The 26,250-nt window shown below is 37.0% G+C and overlaps 1 protein-coding gene across 1 annotated transcript in view; it reads left to right on the top strand.

The window, feature by feature from the left end:
* Window positions 1–24,739, top strand: part of LOC117325642 (zinc finger SWIM domain-containing protein 6-like) — a 55,337-nt gene extending 30,598 nt beyond the window's left edge. The window contains exons 5-13 of the mRNA XM_033882030.1: window positions 8,718–8,866; window positions 12,104–12,254; window positions 12,757–12,927; window positions 14,506–14,673; window positions 14,905–15,201; window positions 15,496–15,783; window positions 16,295–16,430; window positions 17,998–18,313; window positions 18,562–24,739. Coding sequence (XP_033737921.1) covers window positions 8,718–8,866; window positions 12,104–12,254; window positions 12,757–12,927; window positions 14,506–14,673; window positions 14,905–15,201; window positions 15,496–15,783; window positions 16,295–16,430; window positions 17,998–18,313; window positions 18,562–19,509 — 2,624 coding nt within the window. The 3' untranslated portion in view covers window positions 19,510–24,739. The remainder of the gene's footprint in view (window positions 1–8,717; window positions 8,867–12,103; window positions 12,255–12,756; window positions 12,928–14,505; window positions 14,674–14,904; window positions 15,202–15,495; window positions 15,784–16,294; window positions 16,431–17,997; window positions 18,314–18,561) is intronic.
* Window positions 24,740–26,250: the final 1,511 nt, after the last annotated feature.

The raw sequence follows: 26,250 nt of genomic DNA, 5'->3' as shown, positions 1-26,250 counted from the left end.
TAATGCCATGTAGTCAGGCTATTTCTATAGATAAATGGAACCAGTCAAGAATATCCTACTCTTTGATAAAATCTAAGTAATGAAAATATTTGTTATCATAAAAGAAAGACTGACTTGCTATACATTTTAACTTTTATTTGTGCAAACGTATACAATAAAGTCATCGAGGCAGATAAACTTCTTTATCAAATGTTATAAAATACTGACAACATTAGTGGGTAACAGATGGACGTTATGGAGGTACGTCCAGGCCCAGTATAAGCCACATTTGTCATTGATAAAAGGAACTGTTCTCGGTTAAGGGTTAAAAATGTAATAGTTTACAATTGCTCTGTTGTGTGTATTATATAGGCCTATGTTCTTTGATGTTAAAATGTTGATGTGGAAAAGTATGGGCTATATCATAAAATGTTTAATTTACTTAAATCTGTTAAAAGCTTTTTTTATAACAGGAGATAATAATGCTGTTAAGTGGTTGAACTTTTTGAGAAGATTATAGGGGAAATTGCATAGAAAATTGGTTTTAAGAAATAATTTAGAATTAAAAAAAGAAAAAAAGGTAAAGGAAATAGAATGATTGTAAATGGGTTGAATTGTTGAGAAGATTGTGAGAGAAATCAGACAGAAAATTGACTTTCTGGAAGAATTTAAGAAAAGACAAATGTGAGCTGAGATTATGATCATAATTAGTCATATTAATTTTGAGGTACTTTGCTCAAAGGATTTACCACATTTTATGGAAATCAAATACACATAAAGAATGGATAATTTTTTAATTTGAATCGAGGAGTTTGTTAATTTCTGAATAAAAAAATCAATTGATAAATTGACATCAAGTGTATTATTGTAAGCAATGAAGCTGATGTGGTTTCACCAGTTGAGTTATGTTAGACTTTGGCCAACAGTCATGGTAAAAATATTTAATTTATTGTGAAATTAAATCCATACAGTAACATTGGGCAGGTGTATTATCACATACAATGCTTCTAATTAGATAGATTGACAGAATTCTCAGTTTAGGGTTTCATAATTCGACAGATGCATACTATTCCTTCCCAGTTGACAACGGTAATGATAGCTATTGAGTTGTACATACATTTTATCCTGTTTTGATTTCATTCTCTGGTAGAAATAAACATTCCAATGATTATCAGATTTAAGAATTTGTACTGGATGAACTTTTTTCCAGAAGAAAACAATTTTCAGGTAGGTTATAAACGTCAGTTTAAATGGATACATATACATGTCTGATTACGTACTTAGGGATTTTAGTACCAGGACAGATGACAGTGGTTGGTTAGAGATTTTAGTACCAGGACAGATGACGGTGGTTGGTTAGATATTTTAGTACCAGGAGAGATGACGGTAGTTGGTTAGAGATTTTAGTACCAGGACAGATGACGGTGGTTGGTTAGAGATTTTAGTACCAGGAGAGTTGACGGTAGTTGGTTAGAGATTTTAGTACCCGGAGAGATGACGGTAGTTGGTTAGAGATTTTAGTACCCGGAGAGATGACGGTGGTTGGTTAGAGATTTTAGTACCAGGAGAGTTGACGGTAGTTGGTTAGAGATTTTAGTACCTGGAGAGATGACGGTAGTTGGTTAGAGATTTTAGTACCTGGAGAGATGACGGTAGTTGGTTAGAGATTTTAGTACCAGGAGAGATGACTGTAGTTGGTTAGAGATTTCAGTACCAGGAGAGATGACGGTAGTTGGTTAGAGATTTTAGTACCCGGAGAGATGACGTTAGTTGGTTAGAGATTTTAGTACCTGGAGAGATGACGGTAGTTGGTTAGAGATTTTAGTACCAGGAGAGATGACTGTAGTTGGTTAGAGATTTCAGTACCAGGAGAGATGACGGTAGTTGGTTAGAGATTTTAGTACCCGGAGAGATGACGTTAGTTGGTTAGAGATTTTAGTACCCGGCGAGATGACGGTAGATGGTTAGAGATTTTAGTACCAGGACAGATGACGGTAGATGGTTAGAGATTTTAGTACCAGGAGAGTTGACGGTAGTTGGTTAGAGATTTTAGTACCCGGGGAGATGACGGTAGATGGTTAGAGATTTGAGTTGTTTGTTGGAGATGGTTGTTAGACCTTTATAAGGATAGTTTTAAATGATTTATACAGACACTGTGATGATCTGTGACGACTGCATCAGATTCGACTATATCTAGTCAGGAAAAAACACGCCTGGTCACGGTTGGTATATAGCTGTGGTGAATCTAGACACCAAAAGGATCTAGCTGTAATGGGGTAGTAATTAGACTGTTTATGTAGACAGTTCATACACACGAGCAATATCTTTAATGTCTCAGTACTTTACAGGTTTGCACTGATCCAGGCCACAGGGCTATATGGTTGTGTATTCCCTGATCAGTCCATGTCCATACATACATTAACATCTGCTCGGAGAGGAAAAAAGGTAGCCTTTCGCACAGTTACACTGAACATACAGACAACCACATCAAATAGATCTTTTGGGGAGGATTTCAGAGGCTGGCTATCCCAAACTTTGTGAAAAACGGAGGGTTTTCGGATGATCTAGGCAAGCGTATCCTATAATGTTGATTGGAGCTTATCAATAGTGCCCTGGTACAAACTCCACACATCTTGTTCGTTTTAACTAGAAATACTTTAATATCAACACTAGACACAAGAATTAGTGTGTATCCCTGTGTTATAAGCGGTGTGTACCTAATGCCTCTCTTTAATTGGCGAATGCCCGCAGAATTTTGTGTATCATCAAGTCCAGGTCAAGTCCTGTTCTCAGCAACTTCCAATACTGAAATGATGACGATAGAGGCGATGGCCTGCAGATCTCACTAAGCTCCAGACCAAAAACACTCTCCCTAGTTTACATTAGGCAGACATATGGAAATGTAACTGCATCAGAAATCCCAGAGGGGGTTTACGTCAAAATGTGCTAGTTCTGGCAAGTCCATTTCCTACACATCAGCACAAGTCTTCACAACTTTCTTAAAAAAAAAAAAAAAAAATGTAGTAAAATTAATGGAGAATTCAGTGTGTGGTAAGTGGTCTTGTGATGTGCCCCCATGAGGTCATAGCTCATTGGTATGGCCCCTTGTCTTTTGGATTGGTCATGTGATGGCAGGTCAATCAGGGTGGCCCCATGGTGCCAGGTTGTTGAGGGCAGATTATGTTTCCGGTCTACAAGTGCCTGGTGTCCTGTGTTGAGATATGTTTGTGTAGTGTACAGGGCCCTGGAGGGAGAAGTATGGATCCCTGTCTTCAAGTGCTGTGTACTTGAGGCTGTACCTATTGGCATTGTGGCTTTCTTCCTATGTACTGTGTCCACAGCCAGGCAGGCAGCCAGCCATCTGTAGGGTATCCTCTAGGTCTATATTCCTACCACAGATTAGATTAGAAAGAGTGTGTAGGCTTCTCCATACCCTAAGTGTCACACACCATGTAAGCGCCTGTTACACCTCAACTTTCTCTCCTCCATACTGGTATCTGATGACATTAGCTGTACAGCCATACCAAGTCAGCTTGAACCATAGATTTCTCGTGACCATTGATTTTGATTGTAAATTAGATATCCCTTTTTCTATCTCAGCAATGCCATATGTATAAGTACATATAGCCAGGCTTATAGTACATTGGCTTGTCGAGATCTGTAGGCAACCTGGCCACAATTTTATAAAAGGGATATAGGTAAGGCAGATACAATGTTGATAATCTCGTATATGGATTCAGACGAGGGGCCCTATATAGCTAGTAGAGGAAGTGTAGGCAGACTAAATGATCGACAGACAGCACATGTATTGGCTTTTCCCACCCATAATTTTGTGGTTTAAGCTTTGGAAAATATTATAAAAATGTTTTACTAAAAAAAAGGGGGGGGGGGGGGGGGGGGGGGGGGGGCAACTAAAAGTTTCTGTCCGTCCCACTCTGTACTACATACTTAATACCAAAGGTTGTCAGCACTCTAGCGGCTTCATTTCTTGAGGATTATGATCAAACTTCACACAATTATACAATTACAAAGACCATAATATCTCGGACAAGTTTGAGTTTTTTCAGGGTTGTTAGGTCAAGGTCAATGTCACTAGAGAATCCTTGTGGGGGCCGGAAGGGGACATGTATGGCTAAAGTTTACTCAGTAGAAACTTTTATTTTCTTCAAAACATATGAGAGTGAATTTAGATTTTACCCATAAGCAGTTTTCAGACTGTGAGTAGTAATAGATACAGACAAAGACACAGATCAGGGTGTCCTTTCTCCAAATCTATTTAGAGATCAATACACCGTTCTAGACAATTAGGTAGAAAGTAAATGTCAGGAATTACCTAATATACATATTGCTGTTACTGTTAACATGATTTGAAACAATTTAAAAATTATATAAAAGATAGAAATGATCAGTTCTATAACCGACTTTTTGTTTCTTATTTTAAATTGAGAATTTATCAGCATTATATAGGAATACTTGACAACACTGACGTTGTCTATTGACGTCAGTGTGGTTCACCACATCAGAGGCATTAATTAAAGGCTGTGAGGTCTCCTAGAGGCCAATCCACCTGATGGTGGACTGGGCAAATGTTTGCGATGACAAACTTAAAATTCAATCTGGAATTTCAAATGTACATTAAGAGTGGTTTGGTTTGTGAGGCTATGATGACAAGGTGCAATGCAGTTTGGTAATTGCACTTGCTCCAAAGATTCCAACAGACTCTTATATAACTGTTGGTAGAAATCTTTGTCTGCTAACAGGGTATACAACCAAATTTAACTTTTCAATATTTTGATACTGTTAAGAACATTTTTGCTGGAAATAATTCCATGGGAATGGCAGTGTTCAACATAACAACAAACACTTGTCGTATTATATATTGTCCAGTCAGTGAAATAGAGCTAGGAATTTGAAGTTAATTGAATTATTTTTTGTCAAAAAATTATATAAATAATATCATGTACCATATATTCTTGATGGGATTGAAAAATGTGGCAATATATATATATATATATATAAAATCAATACATTTAAAAAAAAAATATATAAACAGTGAATTTTTTGAGTGACCAGAAAAAAAAGAAACTTAAATTAAAAAATTCAGAGGGTCCCTCTAAAATAAAATCGACAAGTGATCATATTGATTTGATTACAGGCTGTTTGGAGTGTCAGTTTTGTTTAAACAGGATATATGCTAGGTTCAGTGACATGCATTTCTGTGGATTGAGTCAACTAAGTAATGTCAGCAGGGGATTTATTAGATCCTAAGTCCGTGATTTTCTATGGCATTCTCACCTGTACTTAGCTAAGAAGTTTAGGTTTCAACAAGCCGAAGATAAGGTAGTATAACGTGAGAAATCCCTCTATCAGGCAGACTGGTCCATTCTGGTTAAAACACTGATACGCTGTAATTGTTTGAATCAGAAATAAATATTGTTCAGAGATTATCTACTTATTTACATTTAATTTGTTAAACAAAACATACCCTGTTTTGAATAAAATGTAAATCTGTTTTTAAATGCACGATTTTATTGAGCTGTACTCTGTGACAATTCATGCTGGATATCTATTGGAATGACTCAATTTGTGCATAAGGTTTGGCCAGTGGTCTGTTAAGTCTTTTCTTGTGTAACAGAATAAAATCCTATTTCTGTCAAGTTCCTCTGTTCTGGGCAATGTTGGTTATCTGGCCACATTTAGCTTAACTGAGGTGGTTGGTCTTACCTTGTGAGGTTTGATGCTTTGTTCTTTAAGAAGTATTGGATTCCATCAACCGTACAGTACTGAGAAAAACAGTTGAGGTTTATTGTTCACGGGAGAAAACTCTTCAGTATGGTAATCAAGATTACGGCGTTAAAGCTGGATTTATCAAAGTGCAAAGCCATCAACTATGGCATTAGTTTTACACACATTCTAGGCTAGTCCGTCTATGTAAATTCTTTCTTTTTCTTTCAAAGAAGACATTTATGAATTGTTTGGAAATGCGATTTGTATTGTGCCAATACTGTTAGTGGCCTCACACGCTTGGTACACATGAGTTGAATGTTTCGTCAACATTCATTAGTTTATTTTAGGCAAGGCCATTGAAAATTTGTTCATGAGGTATGCAGGATTTCATTAAAGTGTTCAAACCAGGCTAGGTGAAATCTCAATGTTGCCATTTAATTGGATGATTCAGCTGCCAGGGGTTATATTGAAGGAAATAATGTGTTTCATTGGGATAAAAAGTAGTTACAGAATTGCTATTGTGTGCAAATTTGTATAACTTGAGCAAAAAATTTAAATTCATTGAATCACATCTAATTAAATTTTCTAGTTTGTTTAAATAGATTATCTCTGTGTTGTGAATCTTAAACATGACTGGAGCTTATTCATTATTCAAATTGTGACCATGGCAACTTTAATAAACCTCAAATGACCTTTAATGGCAAACATTAGATGACCTTTAGCTGACCTTTGACATTGCTCATTCATCAGGTGGTGACTCTGCATTGACAGACATGGTGAGGTGTGGGAAGATGTGTGTCGGTATTTCCTGGAAAGGTTCATTCCCCTTCAATTTAACGATTGTCTAGATAGGCCATCCTTTAAATCCATTGACAGATCTTAAAGGTTTTAATTTTTGTAATTCATAAAATCATCATTGCTATGATGAGTCATTGAATCATGATAGATAACATGCAGATTAAGAACTGTACTTGTTGATGGTGGTACACACGAGCCTATACATGTTGATGGTGGTACACACGACCCTGTACATGTTGACGGTGGTACACACGACCCTGTACATGTTGATGGTGGTACACACGACCCTGTACATGTTGATGGTGTACACACGACCCTGTACATGTTGACGGTGGTACACACGACCCTGTACATGTTGATGGTGTACACACGACCCTGTATATGTTGACGGTGGTACACACGACCCTGTACATGTTGACGGTGGTACACACGACCCTGTACATGTTGACGGTGGTACACACGACCCTGTACATGTTGACGGCGGTACACACAACCCTGTATATGTTGACAGTGGTACACACGACCCTGTACATGTTGACGGTGGTACACACGACCCTGTACATGTTGACGGTGGTACACACGACCCTGTACATGTTGATGATGGTACACACGACCCTGTACATGTTGACGGGTGGCACACTTGACCCTGTACATGTTGATGGTGGTACACACGACCCTGTACATGTTGACGGTGGTACACACAACCCTGTACATGTTGACAGTGGTACACATGACCCTGTACATGTTGATGATGGTACACACGACCCTGTACATGTTGATGATGGTACACACGACCCTGTACATGTTGATGATGGTACACACGACCCTGTACATGTTGATGATGGTACACACGACCCTGTACATGTTGACGGTGGTACACACGACCCTGTACATGTTGACGGTGGTACACATGACCCTGTATATGTTGACGGGTGGTACACATGACCCTGTACATGTTGACGGTGGCACACACGACCCTGTACATGTTGACGGTGGTACACATGACCCTGTACGTGTTGATGATGGTACACACAACCCTGTACATGTTGACGGTGGTACACACGACCCTGTACATGTTGACGGTGGTACACACGACCCTGTACTTGTTGACGGTGGTACACACGACCCTGTACATGTTGACGGTGGTACACACGACCCTGTATATGTTGACGGTGGTACACACGACCCTGTACATGTTGACGATGGTATAGTTCACACAACCCAGCCTTAGTATGTACACAGGTGCTTTACACAGGTGATTTGTAGTTTCTTCACCAAAAAGTAAGATGAGGTATAGATAAAGTTCCTGCATTTATGGTGATGAAAGGGGGATGTAATTTGGCAGTGTAATGGAGTGGAAAATGAGTCGGGTACCATGTTAAATTGTCAATGGCACAAAGCATTATCTAGTGGCCATCAAGTGACCAGCACCATTGCTGACATGTTACCCACGACGTATGGCTGTGAGGAAGTGGTCAGAGTTGTTTATTGTTTTTCTTAGGTTACTACTAACAACACAAAATTACTCTCTGTGGCCCTCCTGGTAGTGGGAATCAATAAAGGACATTCTTAGGATTTTCCAAAGTAATTCTGTCAATGTTTTTCATATAAGATATTGTATTTAGTTTGAATGTTTGTGTATCGGAAAATAAAATAGAACGAAGAGTAGCAACAGATTTGTTTAAAAAATATGTATTGTATATTAAAAGTACATACATTGAACTGTATTAATTAGTTGGGAAAGTGTTAATTGAAAAATCATGAATTTCTCACTTCATCTTACTTACGTAGTTTTCTACCCACTGGTGTAATTTTATATATGTGATTTGAACTTTACTGTTCTTTACAAAAGATGTTGAAAAGAAGAAAAAAAAGTGTGTTATGTCTTAAAAACTAAAGTGTGATTTTTAGTGTACATCGCCCGCACTTCACTAGGAGAACTTTATCTAGCCACCTTAAATTTGTACTTCAGAGTTTTATGGACATAGAAAGGTTATTATTCTCAGTTCTCTCGGCACAAGGATCATGAAACTCGTTGAGAATTCATGGCAAGACTCTAGGAGTGAACATTTTGACACTATGCATGCTAACTCGGACCAACTGGATGTGATAGGGATTAATTATTGATTGTAATTAGTCTATGGCATCCCTAATGTTTAAGTTTACACCACCATAGGCTGTCATAATTACCCCCCTTGGTTTCTTTTTCACAGGTGCTCCTGACCCGACCGCTGGGGCTTCTGTTGATGATGACAATAGCTGGCATTTAGATGAGGAACAAGTACGGGAAACTGTGCGATCTTACCTGTCTCAAGATGGCTACATCACAGTGTCTAATCAACTCACCTTTATGTTTGCAAAGGTACACAACACCAAACTTCAATAGTTCACCTCCTACATGCTTCGTAAAAGTACACCTATATGTTTGTAAGGTGATAAAAGCAGGTACCAAAATAAGTTCTGTAGTAATAACCTGAGGGTTTAAATATCCACTTATAAAATGATGATGTGGTGGTTTCAAATTTGTTTTTGGCTAAAAAAAACTCATCTGTCATATTATTTGTACTTAAAATATATTGAGATTGGTTGAATTTTGAAGTAATAATTGAAAAGTGGGCTCTTAACCAACTTTTGGTTGGTACAAACCTTTTACATAGTAGTTTTCACAGTATGTTTTGTTACTTAAAAAAAAATTGCTCAGTATACATTATGATGATAATTTTCATAAAATATACAGTATTTACTGAGTGAATATGAAGAGTAAACCTTGTGAGAATTAAACCTGCTAAGTTTAACCAGTAAACCTTGTGAGAATTAAACCTGCTAAGTTTAACCAGTAAACCTTGTGAGAATTAAGGTTGCTGGGTTTACCTATTATACCTTGTGAGAATTAAGGTTGCTGGGTTAACCAGTATACCTTGTGAGAGTTAAGGTTGCTGAGTTTACCCATAAAACCGTGTGAGAATTAAGGTTGCTAAGTTTACCCAATAAACCTTGTGAGAATTAATGTTGCTAAGTTTACCCAATAAACCTTGTGAGAATTGTTTATTCTGTATACATTGTGAGAATTAAGGTTGCTGGGTTTACCCATTATACTGTGTGAGAATTGTTCACTCTGTATACCTTGTGAGAATTAAGGTTGCTGAGTTTACCCATAAAACCGTGTGAGAATTAAGGTTGCTAAGTTTACCCAATAAACCTTGTGAGAATTGTTTATTTTGTATACATTGTGAGAATTAAGGTTGCTGGATTTACCTATTGTACCTTGTGAGAATTAAGGTTGCTGAGTTTACCTATTATACCTTGTGAGAATTAAGGTTGCTGAGTTTACCTATTATACCTTGTGAGAATTAAGGTTGCTAAGTTTACCCAATAAACCGTGTGAGAATTAAGGTTGCTAAGTTAACCCAATAAACCTTGTGAGAATTAATGTTGCTAAGTTTACCCAATAAACCTTGTGAGAATTGTTTATTCTGTATACATTGTGAGAATTAAGGTTGCTGGGTTTACCCATTATACTGTGTGAGAATTGTTCACTCTGTATACCTTGTGAGAATTAAGGTTGCTGAGTTTACCCATAAAACCTTGTGAGAATTAAGGTTGCTAAGTTAACCCAATAAACCTTGTGAGAATTAAGGTTGCTAAGTTTACCCAATAAACCTTGTGAGAATTGTTTATTCTGTATACATTGTGAGAATTAAGGTTGCTAAGTTTACCCAATAAACCTTGTGAGAATTAAGGTTGCTGAATTTACCCATTATACCTTGTGAGAATTGTTTATTCTGTATACATTGTGAGAATTAAGGTTGCTGGATTTACCCAATAAACCTTGTGAGAATTAAGGTTGCTGGGTTTACCCAATAAACCTTGTGAGAATTAAGGTTGCTGGGTTTACCCAATAAACCTTGTGAGAATTAAGGTTGCTGGGTTTACCCATTATACTGTGTGAGAATTGTTCACTCTGTATACCTTGTGAGAATTAAGGTTGCTGGGTTTACCTATTATACCTTGTGAGAATTAAGGTTGCTGGGTTTACCCAATAAACCTTGTGAGAATTAAGGTTGCTAAGTTTACCCAATAAACCTTGTGAGAATTAAGGTTGCTAAGTTTACCCATTATACTGTGTGAGAATTGTTCACTCTGTATACCTTGTGAGAATTAAGGTTGCTGGGTTTACCTATTATACCTTGTGAGAATTAAGGTTGCTAAGTTTACCCAATAAACCTTGTGAGAATTAAGGTTGCTAAGTTTACCCAATAAACCTTGTGAGAATTAAGGTTGCTGAATTTACCCATTATACCTTGTGAGAATTAAGGTTGCTGAATTTACCCATTATGCCTTGTGAGAATTGTTCACTCTGTATACCTTGTGAGAATTAAGGTTGCTGAATTTACCCATAAAACCGTGTGAGAATTAAGGTTGCTGGGTTTACCCATTATACCTTGTGAGAATTGTTCACTCTGTATACCTTGTGAGAATTAAGGTTGCTGGGTTTACCCATTATACTGTGTGAGAATTGTTCACTCTGTATACCTTGTGAGAATTAAGGTTGCTGGGTTTACCCATTATACCTTGTGAGAATTGTTCACTCTGTATACCTTGTGAGAATTAAGGTTGCTGGGTTGCTGAGTTTGCCCAGTTATGTTAGTTGGAAGTGATTGGCTCCTTTGTATAATGGGCAGTGTGCTAACAGCTGGTGGCCTGTTCCACTTTGATGTGACTTGTTACCTGACAGGTAGACAATTCACCTGTATAGATTGGGACACATCGTCAGTCTATCCTGCTGTGTCCTCAGTTATATTGATCAATACTCAGTGATATTCAGAAATTCTCACATGCAAAAATGAGAGTGATTAGTAAAGCCTAATTGTGAAAATTAGCCCAGTTGTTCCATACATCCTTTGTGTTACAGACTGCAGCAGTGATAAATTTCTGGGGGAACACGTTTACATAGCCACTGGTCCTACACAGACCTTAGTTTATGTAGGAACTTAATTGGCAGCATAGTTGTAGATTTAATTGTCATTTTGAATTAATCATTTATTGATTTCATATTCTGAACAGTATTTGTAGCATCGAGATAGTTCATTATTGTTACACGAGTCGATCAGTTATTGATCTCTGAACACTGACTGTAGGCCGTGTCATCATGCAACAGCTTACAGGAATATTTGATGTTGAAAAGTCAATGAGTATAACCTTAGTGTGTAAGGTTTATTGTACTTCTATAAAAAACAACCTTTCAGTTGTGAAATCTGTAATAGTTTGTCTGGTGCAGGTGTTCCTTATTGTGTAGCTTATCCGGCAGTTTTCCTTTCTTAATATTTGGTTGGATGCAGAGAAATGCTGTAGTTTCTGTGCTTCGTGCACATTTTTTCCAAGAACGAAAATTGTAACCATTTCAACTTTTTCTTGAATTAAAACAAAAAATATTTCTAACAGGTGCAACAAAGGTCTAATAATACATGTTAAGGTTTATTTTTGCCAAAGTTTGTATGATGTCATCATTGTTAATTCTACATTACTGGGCTTTTAAGTATAATGCAGTACTGGTTATAGATGAGTATATCTGACATTTTGTAAAACAATCTGGTTACAGGTGAGAGAGATGCTGCGTGCCAGGGACTCAAATGGTGCTAGAATGTTAACACTGATCACAGAACAGTTCCTGGCCGACCCTCGTCTCCTGGTGTGGAAGTCTCAAGGCCAACCGATGACAGACAAGTGCAGACAACTCTGGGATGAATTAGGTTAGCCTTCCTACATCAACGGCTATTGTATCTCGGCTCTGTTGCAGATGATGTGATATATAGGTTCTTTGAAAACAGATATTGCTTGGAGGGATCCCACTATTACAAAATTTCCATAGAACTGTCAAGCGTGTACAAAAATGTGAAAAAATGTAATCATGCCTGACATGACAAATTTCTCTCATGTCTTTTATTATACACTGTAGTATGTTTAATGCAAGAGAAATCAATATATTTACTTGTATGGAACATATATGTTGTGTCACTGTATAATGTAGTTAAATACTGTCCACCATCAGTACATGATGTAGGTCAACAGATAAACTCCTAATAAACTAAGTATTGAAGGTAGTGTTATACTTTTAGATAAACTGGTAATAAATTAAGTATTGAAGGTTGTGTCATACTTTTACACCTCATTATGACAGGTAAAGCTTGTGGTAAGATGTTAGCTAGGAATTTTAGAATTTGCTACAAGCATATAAACTTTTGTAACTGGCAGGTGCTCTCTGGGTGTGTGTCGTCCTGAACCCTAACTCCACCATGCAGGATAAAGAACACTGGCAAAAGCTCCTGGATGAGTGGTCATCATGTCCAGTCTGTCCACTGGAGGACGCTGATGTCCGGCATGCAGGGGACTTAACTCTCACCAACATGGGACTCAGTAACTCAGGTAAGGTATACCAAGTTCTACAGGTATCTGTTGTCTCGGGTAAGGTATACAAGGTACTACAGGTATCTGTTGTCTTAGAACAGGTAAGGTATACAAGGTACTACAGGTATCTGTTGTCTCGGGTAAGGTATACAAGGTTCTACAGGTATCTGTTGTCTCGGGTAAGGTATACAAGGTACTACAGGTATCTGTTGTCTTAGAACAGGTAAGGTATACAAGGTACTACAGGTATCTGTTGTCTTAGAACAGGTAAGGTATACAAGGTTCTACAGGTATCTGTTGTCTTGGGTAAGGTATACAAGGTTCTACAGGTATCTGTTGTCTCAGGTAAGGTATACAAGGTTCTACAGGTATCTGTTGTCTTAGAACAGGTAAGGTATACAAGGTTCTACAGGTATCTGTTGTCTCAGGTAAGGTATACAAGGTTCTACAGGTATCTGTTGTCTCGGGTAAGGTATACAAGGTTCTACAGGTATCTGTTGTCTTAGAACAGGTAAGGTATACAAGGTTCTACAGGTATCTGTTGTCTCGGGTAAGGTATACAAGGTTCTACAGGTATCTGTTGTCTTAGAACAGGTAAGGTATACAAGGTACTACAGGTATCTGTTGTCTTAGAACTGGTAAGGTATACAAGGTTCTACAGGTATCTGTTGTCTCGGGTAAGGTATACAAGGTTCTTCAGGTATCTGTTGTCTCGGGTAAGATATACAAGGTTCTACAGGTATCTGTTGTCTCGGGTAAGGTATACAAGGTTCTACAGGTATCTGTTGTCTCAGGTAAGGTATACAAGGTTCTACAGGTATCTGTTGTCTCGGGTAAGATATACAAGGTTCTACAGGTATCTGTTGTCTCAGGTAAGGTATACAAGGTTCTACAGGTATCTGTTGTCTCGGGTAAGATATACAAGGTTCTACAGGTATCTGTTGTCTCGGGTAAGGTATACAAGGTACTACAGGTATCTGTTGTCTCGGGTAAGATATACAAGGTTCTACAGGTATCTGTTGTCTCGGGTAAGGTATACAAGGTTCTACAGGTATCTGTTGTCTCGGGTAAGGTATACAAGGTACTACAGGTATCTGTTGTCTTAGAACAGGTAAGGTATACAAGGTACTACAGGTATCTGTTGTCTCGGGTAAGGTATACAAGGTTCTACAGGTATCTGTTGTGAGGTATCTATGTGTGAGGCTTAATCCAAACTGTTCTGATGGCATAACATTAAGGTCGAACCCTCATTGAAATATATATTTACTGTCCAGTAGGTAAAGTGATTAACTTACTGGTATAAAAATTTACTGAAATTGCAGTAATAATACTTCAGGTTACCTTCTCAATTCATTTCTACCTCATCACTAAACTAAATGAAAGTGTGACCCACGGTAGATTGATGAAAAATAACTAGGTGTCCTATTTAGTTTGTTATCAAGTCTACAACAGATTTATCACAAGATACTGCTTATTATATATTTATATATATATACCCTTGGTTTGTGAAAAAACAAAAACAAAACTGCAGTCATTGATGTTACTCCAAAATGTAATGTTCCTGTCTAACATGGTCCATGTGTTTATCCTGTCTAGGTCCCTACTCCAATAAGCCACGAAAGATATTCCACCGCGCCCTGACAGCCAGCAAGCTGACATGGGAGGACAAACACCTCCAGCTGGTTCTTAGGGAGGACTACAGTCATTGTCTCCATAACTACCAGTTTGATCTCTTCAACCAGCAGGGCTTCCCTCTCTGGAATGGTAAGTCACACGATTCTGGCAGTCAGCATGGTCTATAACATAAAACATAAATTGTCATTGAAGCATGTTAGAGTAAAGTTACAGTAACTTTTGCTTTGCCAACTAAACAAATAGTTTGACTCTTTCGTGCCATTGTCATTTCACTTGATTTTGAGTGGCAATTTGGAAACAACCCAACACATCTGCAAATGTCGGTACTGAAGCTAATTTTCTGATTTTGTATATTTTTAGAACACTTCCCAACGGCATGTGCTAGAGTAGATGCCTTACGTTCCCATGGTTACATAAAAGAGTCTTTACGATTGGCTGTCAGTATTGTAAGGTCATTGAAAAAGAAGCAGAAATACAACCAGCAGATTTACAAGAGTCACAGTGAGGAAACGCCAAGTACTAGTCGTGGTTCCTGGAAGAAGCCCCCTCAGACCAATAATACTGAGGGGTGGATAGGACATGCTCTGGATCCACTGGGTGTTCTTTTTGACACACTCATGGAGGCGTCGATCAACACCGAGGACCCCACTCCTACTGGTAATTGATTGGTTTTCTCTCCTTGTATAATGTCATGTTCCGATATACCTACATATTTGTGATATACCATATAAAATGTTTAACACAGTTCCTTGAATCACCTGAGCACACTTTGTCTTTTGTAATCTAAAGTCTAATGTTTTAATTTGTTTATAGTTAATGAATCAATGTTACTCTATTACATTTCACTGTAGGTAAAATGTTAAATTGTAGAAAATATATATTAAATGTAGATAGTAAAGATATAGCATCCAAGATCTTTTGAATGGAATTTTATCTGTGTGTTTTGTACAGATCCACTAAGTAGTCGCCTTTTTGCTGGTGAAACCCCGAGTTGTCTTCCACCCCGATACCATCATGTGGCCATCCCGGGTAATGGAGACCGCCACGAGTCGTACTTGACGTATGCCCTGGAGGTAGCACTGATTGGTCTGAGCCAACAAAGACAGATGCCAACAGGGCTGTATGCTCAGGAAAAAGCTTGTAAACAGGAAGAAAAACTCATAGCCAAACTACAGAGTGTGGAGCTCGACCCCACGCTGGTCTCCGTGTTCAGTAAACAGGCCATCCTCATGTTAGAAGGTACATATAACTTCTTAATATTGCTTTTATTTCACGATAATGTAAAACCGACTTTTAATCGTCCAGGGAAAGATTTTTTCTCTGATTTAACCACCAGGCCTAGGCCCAGTATCATCAATATTCCTTACCTTAACGAAATTCTCTTCAGTACTTAAATTTTTTTGTAGGAAAGCGTGACAGATCCTTAGCCAAGATTTTCCCCTTAAATCCAGTGTAAATGCTTTCATAAGGAAAATTTTAAGTTAAGGAATGTTTATACACAGAAATATAGCTAAAAATGTTGATAAAGAATTATAGACATTCTGAGTGTTGTTTTATCACTACACTGTATAATGTTGTTGACTGTATGAAAATTTTACTTCAGAAATGTTGTAATGACCAGATACTGAACTTAGAACCAAAGGTTAGAAATTAAAAATGCTAGTCACTTTAATATGAAACAACAGTGTTATTGTCGTAGTGACTTTGCCATTTTTGTATGTTATTGAAAGACTTTTAAATTGTGTTACAGGGGGTAGTCACAGTGGCCTTGGGATAGGAATACACTCGGAGAGCTATCCCATGCACACATTTGCCAAGTTTCTTTTCAACAGCCTCCTACCCCACGACCAGGATCTGGCTTACAGGATCGGCCTTCGTGCAATGAGGTATTAACATAATCCGACATACGCCTACAAGATTTACAGAATCAGACATATACCTACAAGATTTACGGAATCAGACACACACCTACAAGATTTACAGAATCAGACATACACCTACAAGATATACAGAATCAGACATACACCTACAAGATATACAGAATCAGACATACACCTACAAGATTTACAGAATCAGACATACACCTACAAGATTTACAGAATCAGACATATACCTACAAGATTTACAGAATCAGACACACACCTACAAGATTTACAGAATCAGACACACACCTACAAGATTTACAGAATCAGACATATACCTACAAGATTTACAGAATCATACACCTACAAGATTTACAGAATCAGACAAACACCTACAAGATTTACAGAATCATACACCTACAAGATTTACAGAATCAGACACACACCTACAAGATTTACAGAATCATACACCTACAAGATTTACAGAATCAGACAAACACCTACAAGATTTACAGAATCATACACCTACAAGATTTACAGAATCAGACACACCTACAAGATTTACAGAATCAGATACATAGTTACAAGATTTACAGAATCAGACACCTACAAGATTTACAGAATCAGACATATACCTACAAGATTTACAGAATCACACACCTACAAGATTTACAGAATCAGACATATACCTACAAGATTTACAGAATCAGACACACACCTACAAGATTTACAGAATCAGACATACACCTACAAGATTTACAGAATCAGACACACACCTACAAGATTTACAGAATCAGACACACACCTACAAGATTTACAGAATCAGACACACCTACAAGATTTACGGAATCAGACATATACCTACAAGATTTACAGAATCAGACACATAGTTACAAGATTTACAGAATCAGACATATACCTACAAGATTTACAGAATCAGACATACACCTACAAGATATACAGAATCAGACATTCTATATAGGTTTATGTGTATATTCTTATAGAAGATTTAGTAATAAAATAACCAGAAACAGCTTTTGTAAATTTGATCATGACCATAGTCAGCCTGTCGTTCTAATGGTATCTACTTATACTAGGAGTTCAGAAGTTTGCCATTTTTTTTACCTCTATTTATTGAATAAGAAAATGTTTTGCTCTGTGTTTAAAACTTTTATACATTGTTAATGGCAATTTAATACATTTATCATGATCAATAATGACAGGATAAAGTCAACATAAAACAAATACAGTAGATACAAAGGGGAAGTTTTGTGGGAAGTTAATATTTTATTGTTTTTGGTACACTTGACATTAAAATGAGATGTACAATGTGTTGTCATACTGAAATATAAACAACATGGTATTTGTAATACAGAAATATAAACAACATGGTATTTGTAATACAGAAATATAAACAACATGGTATTTGTAATACAGAAATATAAACAACATGGTATTTGTAATACAGAAATATAAACAACATGGTATTTGTAATACAGAAATATAAACAACATGGTATTTGTAATACAGAAATATCAACAACATGGTATTTGTAATACAGAAATATAAACAACATGGTTTTTGTTCACAGGTTGCCTGTTCTAGAAGATACAGAAGATATAGATGATGGTTTAAATAATATTGGGTCAGCCATGCTTAGCCGCTTCCCACGTTGGTTTATCCTCGGTCATATCGAAAGTAAACAATGTGAGCTGTCTTGTACATTGCTGGCAGCAGCCAAGGGGGACATCCGAAGGCTACGCACTGTGTTGGAGGTAGCTCACAAGCACATTCACAGCTCGTCGCAGCTCTTCAAACTCGCCCAGGATGTGTTTAAGATAGCCACACCTGCAGACACGCCTAAACACATGGGCGCACTCAATGCGGCATTTGAACTGGGCTTACAGGTAAGGTTGCTGTATGATTATAAATTAAAGTGTAACATGATAGGGGCTTATGTAGTCACCATGGCTTTGACATTGGTTGAATTTTTTTGTGAAATGATTAAAATTCTCTTTAACATTCATTTCATTATTTTAGAAGGGAGATTTCCTGAGTTGTCAAGTGTTGTACTAAAGTCAAAACTTCAGAAATAAAGTACATGTACTCACATCCTTCTATTTTGTTACTGATGTTGGTCCTTATATCTCAACAGGTGATGAAGATGACACTCATGACGATGAATTGGCGTCGGCGTGAGATGGTACGATGGTTAGTGACCTGTGCAACAGAGGTTGGAGTTCAAGCATTGGTGTCAATCATGCAGAACTGGTATGCCTTATTCCAGCCAATCGAGGCTACAGGAATGGTTGCCACGACGATAATGTCTCATACAACAATGATGCAGTTGAATGTAAATTATCACCAGCAGGAAGAGCTGGCTAACTGCGCTCGGACATTAGCACTTCAGTGTGCCACCAAAGATCCCCAGAACTGTGCCCTGTGTGCTCTCACGTTGTGTGAAAAAGACCCAGTAGCATTCGAAACAGCCTATCAAATAGTCATAGAGGCTGCCTCACACATTATGAACTCCAGTCAATTGTTTACGATAGCCCGGTACATGGAGCACCGAGGCTACCCTAATCGTGCATACAAACTTGCCCTTCTCGCCATGAAAAATCTACATCTCGCTTACAATCAGGACACTCATCCCGCCATCAACGACATTCACTGGGCGTGTGCACTAAGCCACTCGCTCGGAAAAAACGAACTAGCCAATGTTATTCCCGTCCTGGTTAAAAATGTTCAATGTGCGACAGTGCTATCAGACATTCTGCGGAGATGCACATTGTCTGCTCCTGGCTTAGCAAGTCAGGATGGAAAACGACGTGCCATCAAACTTTTGTCGTATGACAAGCTTCCGCTACGCCAGCTCATGGATGCCACGATACATGCCTACATCAGCACAACACATTCAAAACTCACACATATCAGTCCACGTCATTACGGTGACTTCATAGAATTTCTCAGCAAAGCACGGGAAACATTTCTGCTGGCTCAGGATGGACTCATCAAGTTTGCACAGTTAATCGAAAATATGAAGCTTGTTTATAAAGGCAAAAAGAAACTCATGTACCTTATCAAGGAGAGGTTTGGATTATGATGTCGGTTTTACTGTGTCTAAAGGTTAATGACAGAGCTGATCATTCCACGAGTGTTCTGTGGGCAGTGTCAGGCTGTTTCCTTGGTGCTGGGCATGTCACTGTCCCCTTTGGTACACGGAGATCTCCACATCCCTGCTGGCTTTAGGTACATATTAGGTATACCTGTCTCTGGTGCTAGTCACGTTGTAGGGGATGACCTAGAGGGGATGCACATTGTATTTCCAATGTTAGTGTGTGGCGAGATCTGTGGACAGGAGAGGACTCCGTTCTGGATATGCATACAAGTGAGCTGTGTCAGAAATATAATAACAGCATAACAGATCTCTGTGAAATGCATTTGGTGTCGGAACATAATCAATGCATGTGACGATAGCATGCCCAAGATAGGAGTGACATGTGTGCACACACACTGTAAATTTACACGGAATACATGTGTGCGTAAATGTGAATTGTAGGGTGAAGAGGTGTAGTGATGGAAGGCAACCAGTCAAATGCCAATCCCAAAGTTTACACTACAAGGGACCAAGGTTCTTATAATCATTCTTTTCCTATTACCTCATCAGTCTGTGATTTGACAAAGATAGATTTGGTGTCGTCTGCCTGCTAATGTCTTTATATACACAAGGCTTACACATGTACCATGACAGAAATCATTGCCTATGTTGCAAACTTTGTATTATTTCTTGACAAAAAACTCCACCAATATTCGTTTTAACTTGTTTATTTTGATAACCATGGCAACAATACATGTAGATTTCTCCCTCCTGAAATGTTGATCTATCTTTGATCACACCAGCTCGAATATAGTTTGTTTCAATTATTTCTCAGATTATCTTCTTTACTTGTGTAGACTTTATTTCATATTAATGACACATTTCTACCTTTTTGAACTAAAGAGTTCAGCTCTGACCTCAAGGTTTATCAGAAGTCACTGTGAAGGAGATGAAAGTAGCATTATTTAACTTATATGATTGGTCTAAACTGATTATATAGTGTAGATGTTTTAGAAAGTACGACTGTTTGTTGTTATTTCCTTTTAATTTATAAGGTACAATTTCTATAATATGTTTTGAATAATGTTTCCTCCAAATTTTCTTTAAGTGAAATCAGTGGTGTAACTGCATGCAGTTCTGTTTTGCCTTGCTTCAAAATGTGGTTCTTTTTCAGGTGGTGCTAAATGTGTTTTTTTAAGTGTGTATCTATGAAATTGTTCAAAAACTGTTGATCAGTTTCTTTACTTCAAGTGTATTTTAATACATGTACAGTGAAACGATGATGCAATGATCATGATTTATATGTGTGTGTGTGTGTGTGTTCATATGTATGCTTGAGTGTGTATGAAAATGAAATGATATTTTGGCCACAAAAACAAACGTTATAGTTTGTTTATTATATAAGTACGAACTAGGTGTGTGTAAGACATACAGTATGTGTGATTATATATATATATTCCTTAATAACAAGTATGAAAGTTTGTTTATAATGTATTCACAGTAGGTAGGATATATAGTTTTATGTGAGAGAGTGTAATAGATGAATACATATTGTAGAAATAAAATATCAAATTGAAGTTATTAAAAATTCGAATATTTTATTAATATGGTCCCTAGACAACTTATTTTCTGTTGATATTCTGAAAAGTAATGTAAAATTTATTTATTTTACAGCAATAACAAAACAAGTTATATCAACTTTTATTGATCACTCTTGTGGTCCTGGATGGAAATGTATTAAGGGTCTTAACTTACTGTGCAAGGAAAGCGAGAACTGGGAGAAAAATCATTTCACATCCAATCAGGGAATTGAACCTCGGCCACCTAAAGGTGAAAGGCAACTGTGTTACCACTGTACCACCAGACAACCCAAATTGTAATTGCATCACTTAATGTTTCACTGTACATGTAATGTTACTGGAGTTAGCATTGTAAACACTTTACACTCTATAGTCTCAATTAGCATATGTAGGGGGTAAAATGAAAAATTAACAATTTTAATTGTTTATACGAGATCTGGAAATTAGAATATGTTTCTGTTTTGTTTTTGGTGATATGTTTGTACTGTCGATACACATCTATATACCGGTATACTTTACTCTTGCTCTATAAAGTTGATCATATTTTTTGCAATATTTTGTCATTCAGGGTTTTGTTAATGATAGTCATGTGTTTTCCCTTTCCTGAACATGTACATGTTGACCCAATGTTTTGTATATGCCTATTTTTTTCATTATTGTGTATGGTTGGTATGTAAACATACTGGTACTGTCCGTTCGTGTATAACTTAAGTAGTTGATGGGATTCCTTCATCCTCATTGTCGTTATAACCTGATTCTTCATTCATATTACTGGTTCATTCCATTTGTTATAAAGTTTTCACTTTCCCAATTCACTAACTTTCATTTCTTTTCCTTCGAACACCTCTCAGTCATTTGAAAAAAATACAAATTAGCAATAATAACATTCATTTTGTGCAATAAATTCTGGAGGAAGGTATTATTTTTAGTGTATTTGTAGAAAGCTTACCCAAGATATCTGTTCATGAACAGATTTACCTGTAAAACAGTTCACCTGTACAAAAATGATTTACCCATATATCAGTTCAACTGTACAGAAAGGAAAATACCTGTAAAACAGTTCACCTGTACATAAAGGATTTACCTGTAAAACAATTCACCTGTACAGAAAGGATTTACCTGTAAAACAGTTCACCTGTACAGAACTGACATGTTCAATGTAGTGAACAATATGTGATTAATTTATTGAAATCAAATCATTTTGTGTAGACCCTATTTCAATGTAATGATCTGTATAGCATTGGTTTCTGTGTCTATATATAAAGTATTGGCCATTTTGATAATGGGAAGTGTTGTACAATAATATATTAAAGCACAACTGTTCCACAGACACGGAGCAATAGGTTCCAGTCTATATTTATGGTAAACTATTACATTTTTAAGGCGAATGGAATATTTTACAAAGATTGTCATTATAATTGTCTGTTTTAAATGTTTGTCCATAAAATGGACAATATTAATTTCCTGTGTAATACTAAGTATCACAGAATCCAACTAGTTTACCTCTAGTACGTAAGCTACAACAGTAACACCAAATATAGCAGACAGTATCGTGCTAGTCACAGCATATCTTAGTATTTCTTTCCTTTTCACTGCTAGCATACTTAAGATCAAGACACATTGCCTTATAAAGAAAATTCTACGACACCAGTATGGACAGTTTCTTTGATAAACTTGATAACAATGCGTATGTAAATGATACGATAGCATTAAAACAAGGAATATATAATATCTATAAAAGTTTGGCCTTAACGACAGCTTATATATCACAGCTGAAACAGTCTACCTCATTTCATGAATTTTTACATTTTTTTTAACGTTTTATATGAGAGAAAATTTCAAAATATATTTGAATGTGTATGGGAAGCTCTGCCTGGATTATAATCAGCCTTGATTATGATCGAGCAGAAATCTGCATTATTTACATTAGAATTTGTATGATGAGCATTGTATGGTATATTTTATTACTATTATATAATTGGCATGCTATATGCTAGACATGCATGTAAACTTGTAAGGCCAGGGGCCTAGGTTTTCTTCTCTTCTCAAACCACTCCTAATGTGTATTTTTAGAGCTGGGCACAGTGGTGTGCACAGAGCCTGAGAATGACAAAAGAAATATTTTCATTCATTGAACAGTAGAGAGGGTGAAATGATGAAATATCTTCATTCATTTAATAGTAGAGAGGATGAAATTAAATATCTTCATTCATTGAACAGTAGAGAGGGTGAAATGATGAAATGTCTTCATTCATTTAATAGTAGAGAGTTGCACAAAATGATGAAATATTTTCATTTATTTAATAGAGAGGTGAACGAAATGATGAAATATTTTCATTCATTGAGCAGTAGACAGGGTGAAATGATGAAATATCTTCATTTATTAAACAGTAGAGAGTGAAATGGGCTCTGTGTGCACCCTTTAAACAAATGTCAGTTTTCAAATTCCGGTACTTTCTTCTTTTTTCATGTAGAATCACACTTTAAAATGATATTTTTTGAGCAAATGCAACAAGCATATTTTAGATCTTATATTAATTAATCCTAAATGGTGTAATTGTGTTTTTAATAATTAATAATGATCAACTTCCAAAAACTAACTGCAAAATTATAGTTACACTGTAATATCAACCAATTAACACAAAAGTACCTTCAATTTTGAGTGAAGTTTTTGGATACATTTGTTTCATGCTAGGAACGGCCTGAAGAATGAGTTATAAGCCTTTAATAGTTAAATGATTTTCATTGTCTTTTAATGTTTCAATTTTTTGAAGAGAAATTATTTATGATGGTTGTTTTCTAGAGTTAACCAACAACGGACTGAAGGTTTAGAACCAAGTTGTTTCAAAGATTATGATCTGATCATAATGTGTTCTGAAGTTTGGATCTGTAGTCTTTTGAAGGTTCTGTCCAGGTGTTCTCAAGTTCGTAACCAATGGTGTTCAATGTTGTACACCTCTGTTTTGTAAGGAATCATTTCCTAACAAGCCTTTGTCTGTGTTTTATTTCTAAGTGTTTCGTTGTACCATACTGATGATCTTTATCAAGCAAAGTAGAATAGAAATATTTTGTGAAAATTCCAATTATCTTAAGATAATGAAATAAATGAATTGCCATATGCATTATTTAAATCATTACCAGTAAGAAGTGTTTAGTATATCTGACGTGATAGAAGAATGATTAGGTAAAACATCATAATCATGCTATTACATTGCTTTAATCACAAACTAATCACTTATGACAATATGCAAAGTATTTGAAAAAGTTCAGACGAAAATTATTCATATCGTCTTGCCACGGTCAAATTTTTTTTTTGTGTACATTATACATGCAATACTGCTTTTTTAAAAGCAACTTCCATTTTGAGCAGGGAATCACGATAATGAGTTGAGAGTACATCAGTCAGCCTTGTTTTGTTTGCTATATATGGTACATATGTCATGTGACCAGTTTTAGTGCTCCGTTCTATTTATAGTTGATTACATTTTGTAGAAGTCTAGTCTAAATGTATTGTGTACAAGAGGTGTACATATTAATGATAATGTGTATCTGATTGTCCCCAAACAGATGTTGGTTAGGTGCCAGTAATGAATGGTGAAAATCTATTATATTGTCTGATTGGGGAAGAAGAATGACCAATAAAAAATAGAAACTAATTGTTGTTTTGTTCTTAATATATCACAGAAAACTGACCACAATCAAATCCCTGTGATGTTTGTTACTGAATATATTGTGGAAAACCGATCACAATCAAATCCCTGTGATGTTTGTTACTGAATATATTGTGGAAAACCGATCACAATCATATCCTTCTCATGTTTTTGTTCCTTAATATGTCACGGAAAACCAATCACAAATTGTGATGTTTTGTTTCTGAATATATTTGGAAAACCAATCACAATAAAATCGCTGTGATGGTTTGTTACTGAATATATCACGGATCACAATCAAATCCCTGTGATGGTTTGTTAGCTCACCTGCCCGAAGGGCAAGTGAGCTTATGCCGTGGCGCGGCGTCCGTCGTCCGTCCGGCCGTCCGTCCGTCCGTCCGGCGTCAACTTTTCCATTCAAGCAACTTCTTCTCAATAACCAAAAGGCCCAGAGACCTAATATTGGGCCTGTAGCATGCTGGGGTGAAGGGCTACCAAGTTTGTTCAAATGAATAACGTTGACCTTCATTCAAGGTCACAGGGGTCAAAAAGGCTAAAATCTTTAAACGACTTCTTCTCAATAACCAAGAGTCCCAGGGAGTTGATATTAAGTCTGTAGCATGCTGGGGTGAAGGGCTACCAAGTTTGTTCAAATGAATGACCTTGACTTTCATTCAAGGTCACAGGGGTCAAATATGCTAAAAAAAAATTAAACGACTTCTTCTAAATAGCCAAAAGACCCAGGGACTTAATATTGGGTCTGAAGCATGCTGGGGTGAAGGGCTACAAAGTTTGTTGAAATGAATGACCTTGACCTTCATTCAAGGTCACAGGAGTCAAAAAGGCTAAAATCTTTAAATGACTTCTTCTCAATAACCAACAGATCCAGAGACCTAATATTTGGCCTGCAGCATGCTAGGGTGAAGGGCTCCCAAGTTTGTTCAAATGAATGACCTTGACCTTCATTCAAGGTCACAGGAGTCAAAAAGGCTAAAATCTTTGAACGACTTCTTCTCAATAACCAAGAGGCCCAGGGAGTTGATATTTGGCCTGTAGCATGCTGGGGTGAAGGGCTACCAAGTTTGTTCAAATGAATGACCTTGACCTTCATTCAAGGTCACAGGAGTCAAAAAGGCTAAAATCTTTAAACGACTTCTTCTCAATAACCAACAGATCCAGAGACCTAATATTTGGCCTGCAGCATGCTAGGGTGAAGGGCTCCCAAGTTTGTTCAAATGAATGACCTTGACCTTCATTCAAGGTCACAGGAGTCAAAAAGGCTAAAATCTTTAAATGACTTCTTCTCAATAACCAAGAGGCCCAGGGAGTTGATATTGGGTCTGTAGCATGCTGGGGTAAAGGGCTACCAAGTTTGTTGAAATGAATGACCTTGACCTTCATTCAAGGTCACAGGAGTCAAAAAGGCTCAAATCTTTAAACAACTTCTTCTCAATAACCAAGAGTCCCAGAGACCTAATATTTGGCCTGTAGCATGCTGGGGTAAAGGGCTACCAAGT

This window comes from Pecten maximus, chromosome 4 (genome assembly GCF_902652985.1).
Source record: "Pecten maximus chromosome 4, xPecMax1.1, whole genome shotgun sequence".
Lineage (NCBI taxonomy): Eukaryota > Metazoa > Mollusca > Bivalvia > Pectinida > Pectinidae > Pecten > Pecten maximus.
Note: the sequence above shows the minus strand (reverse complement) of the source record. Positions and strands in the feature narration are given on the sequence as shown.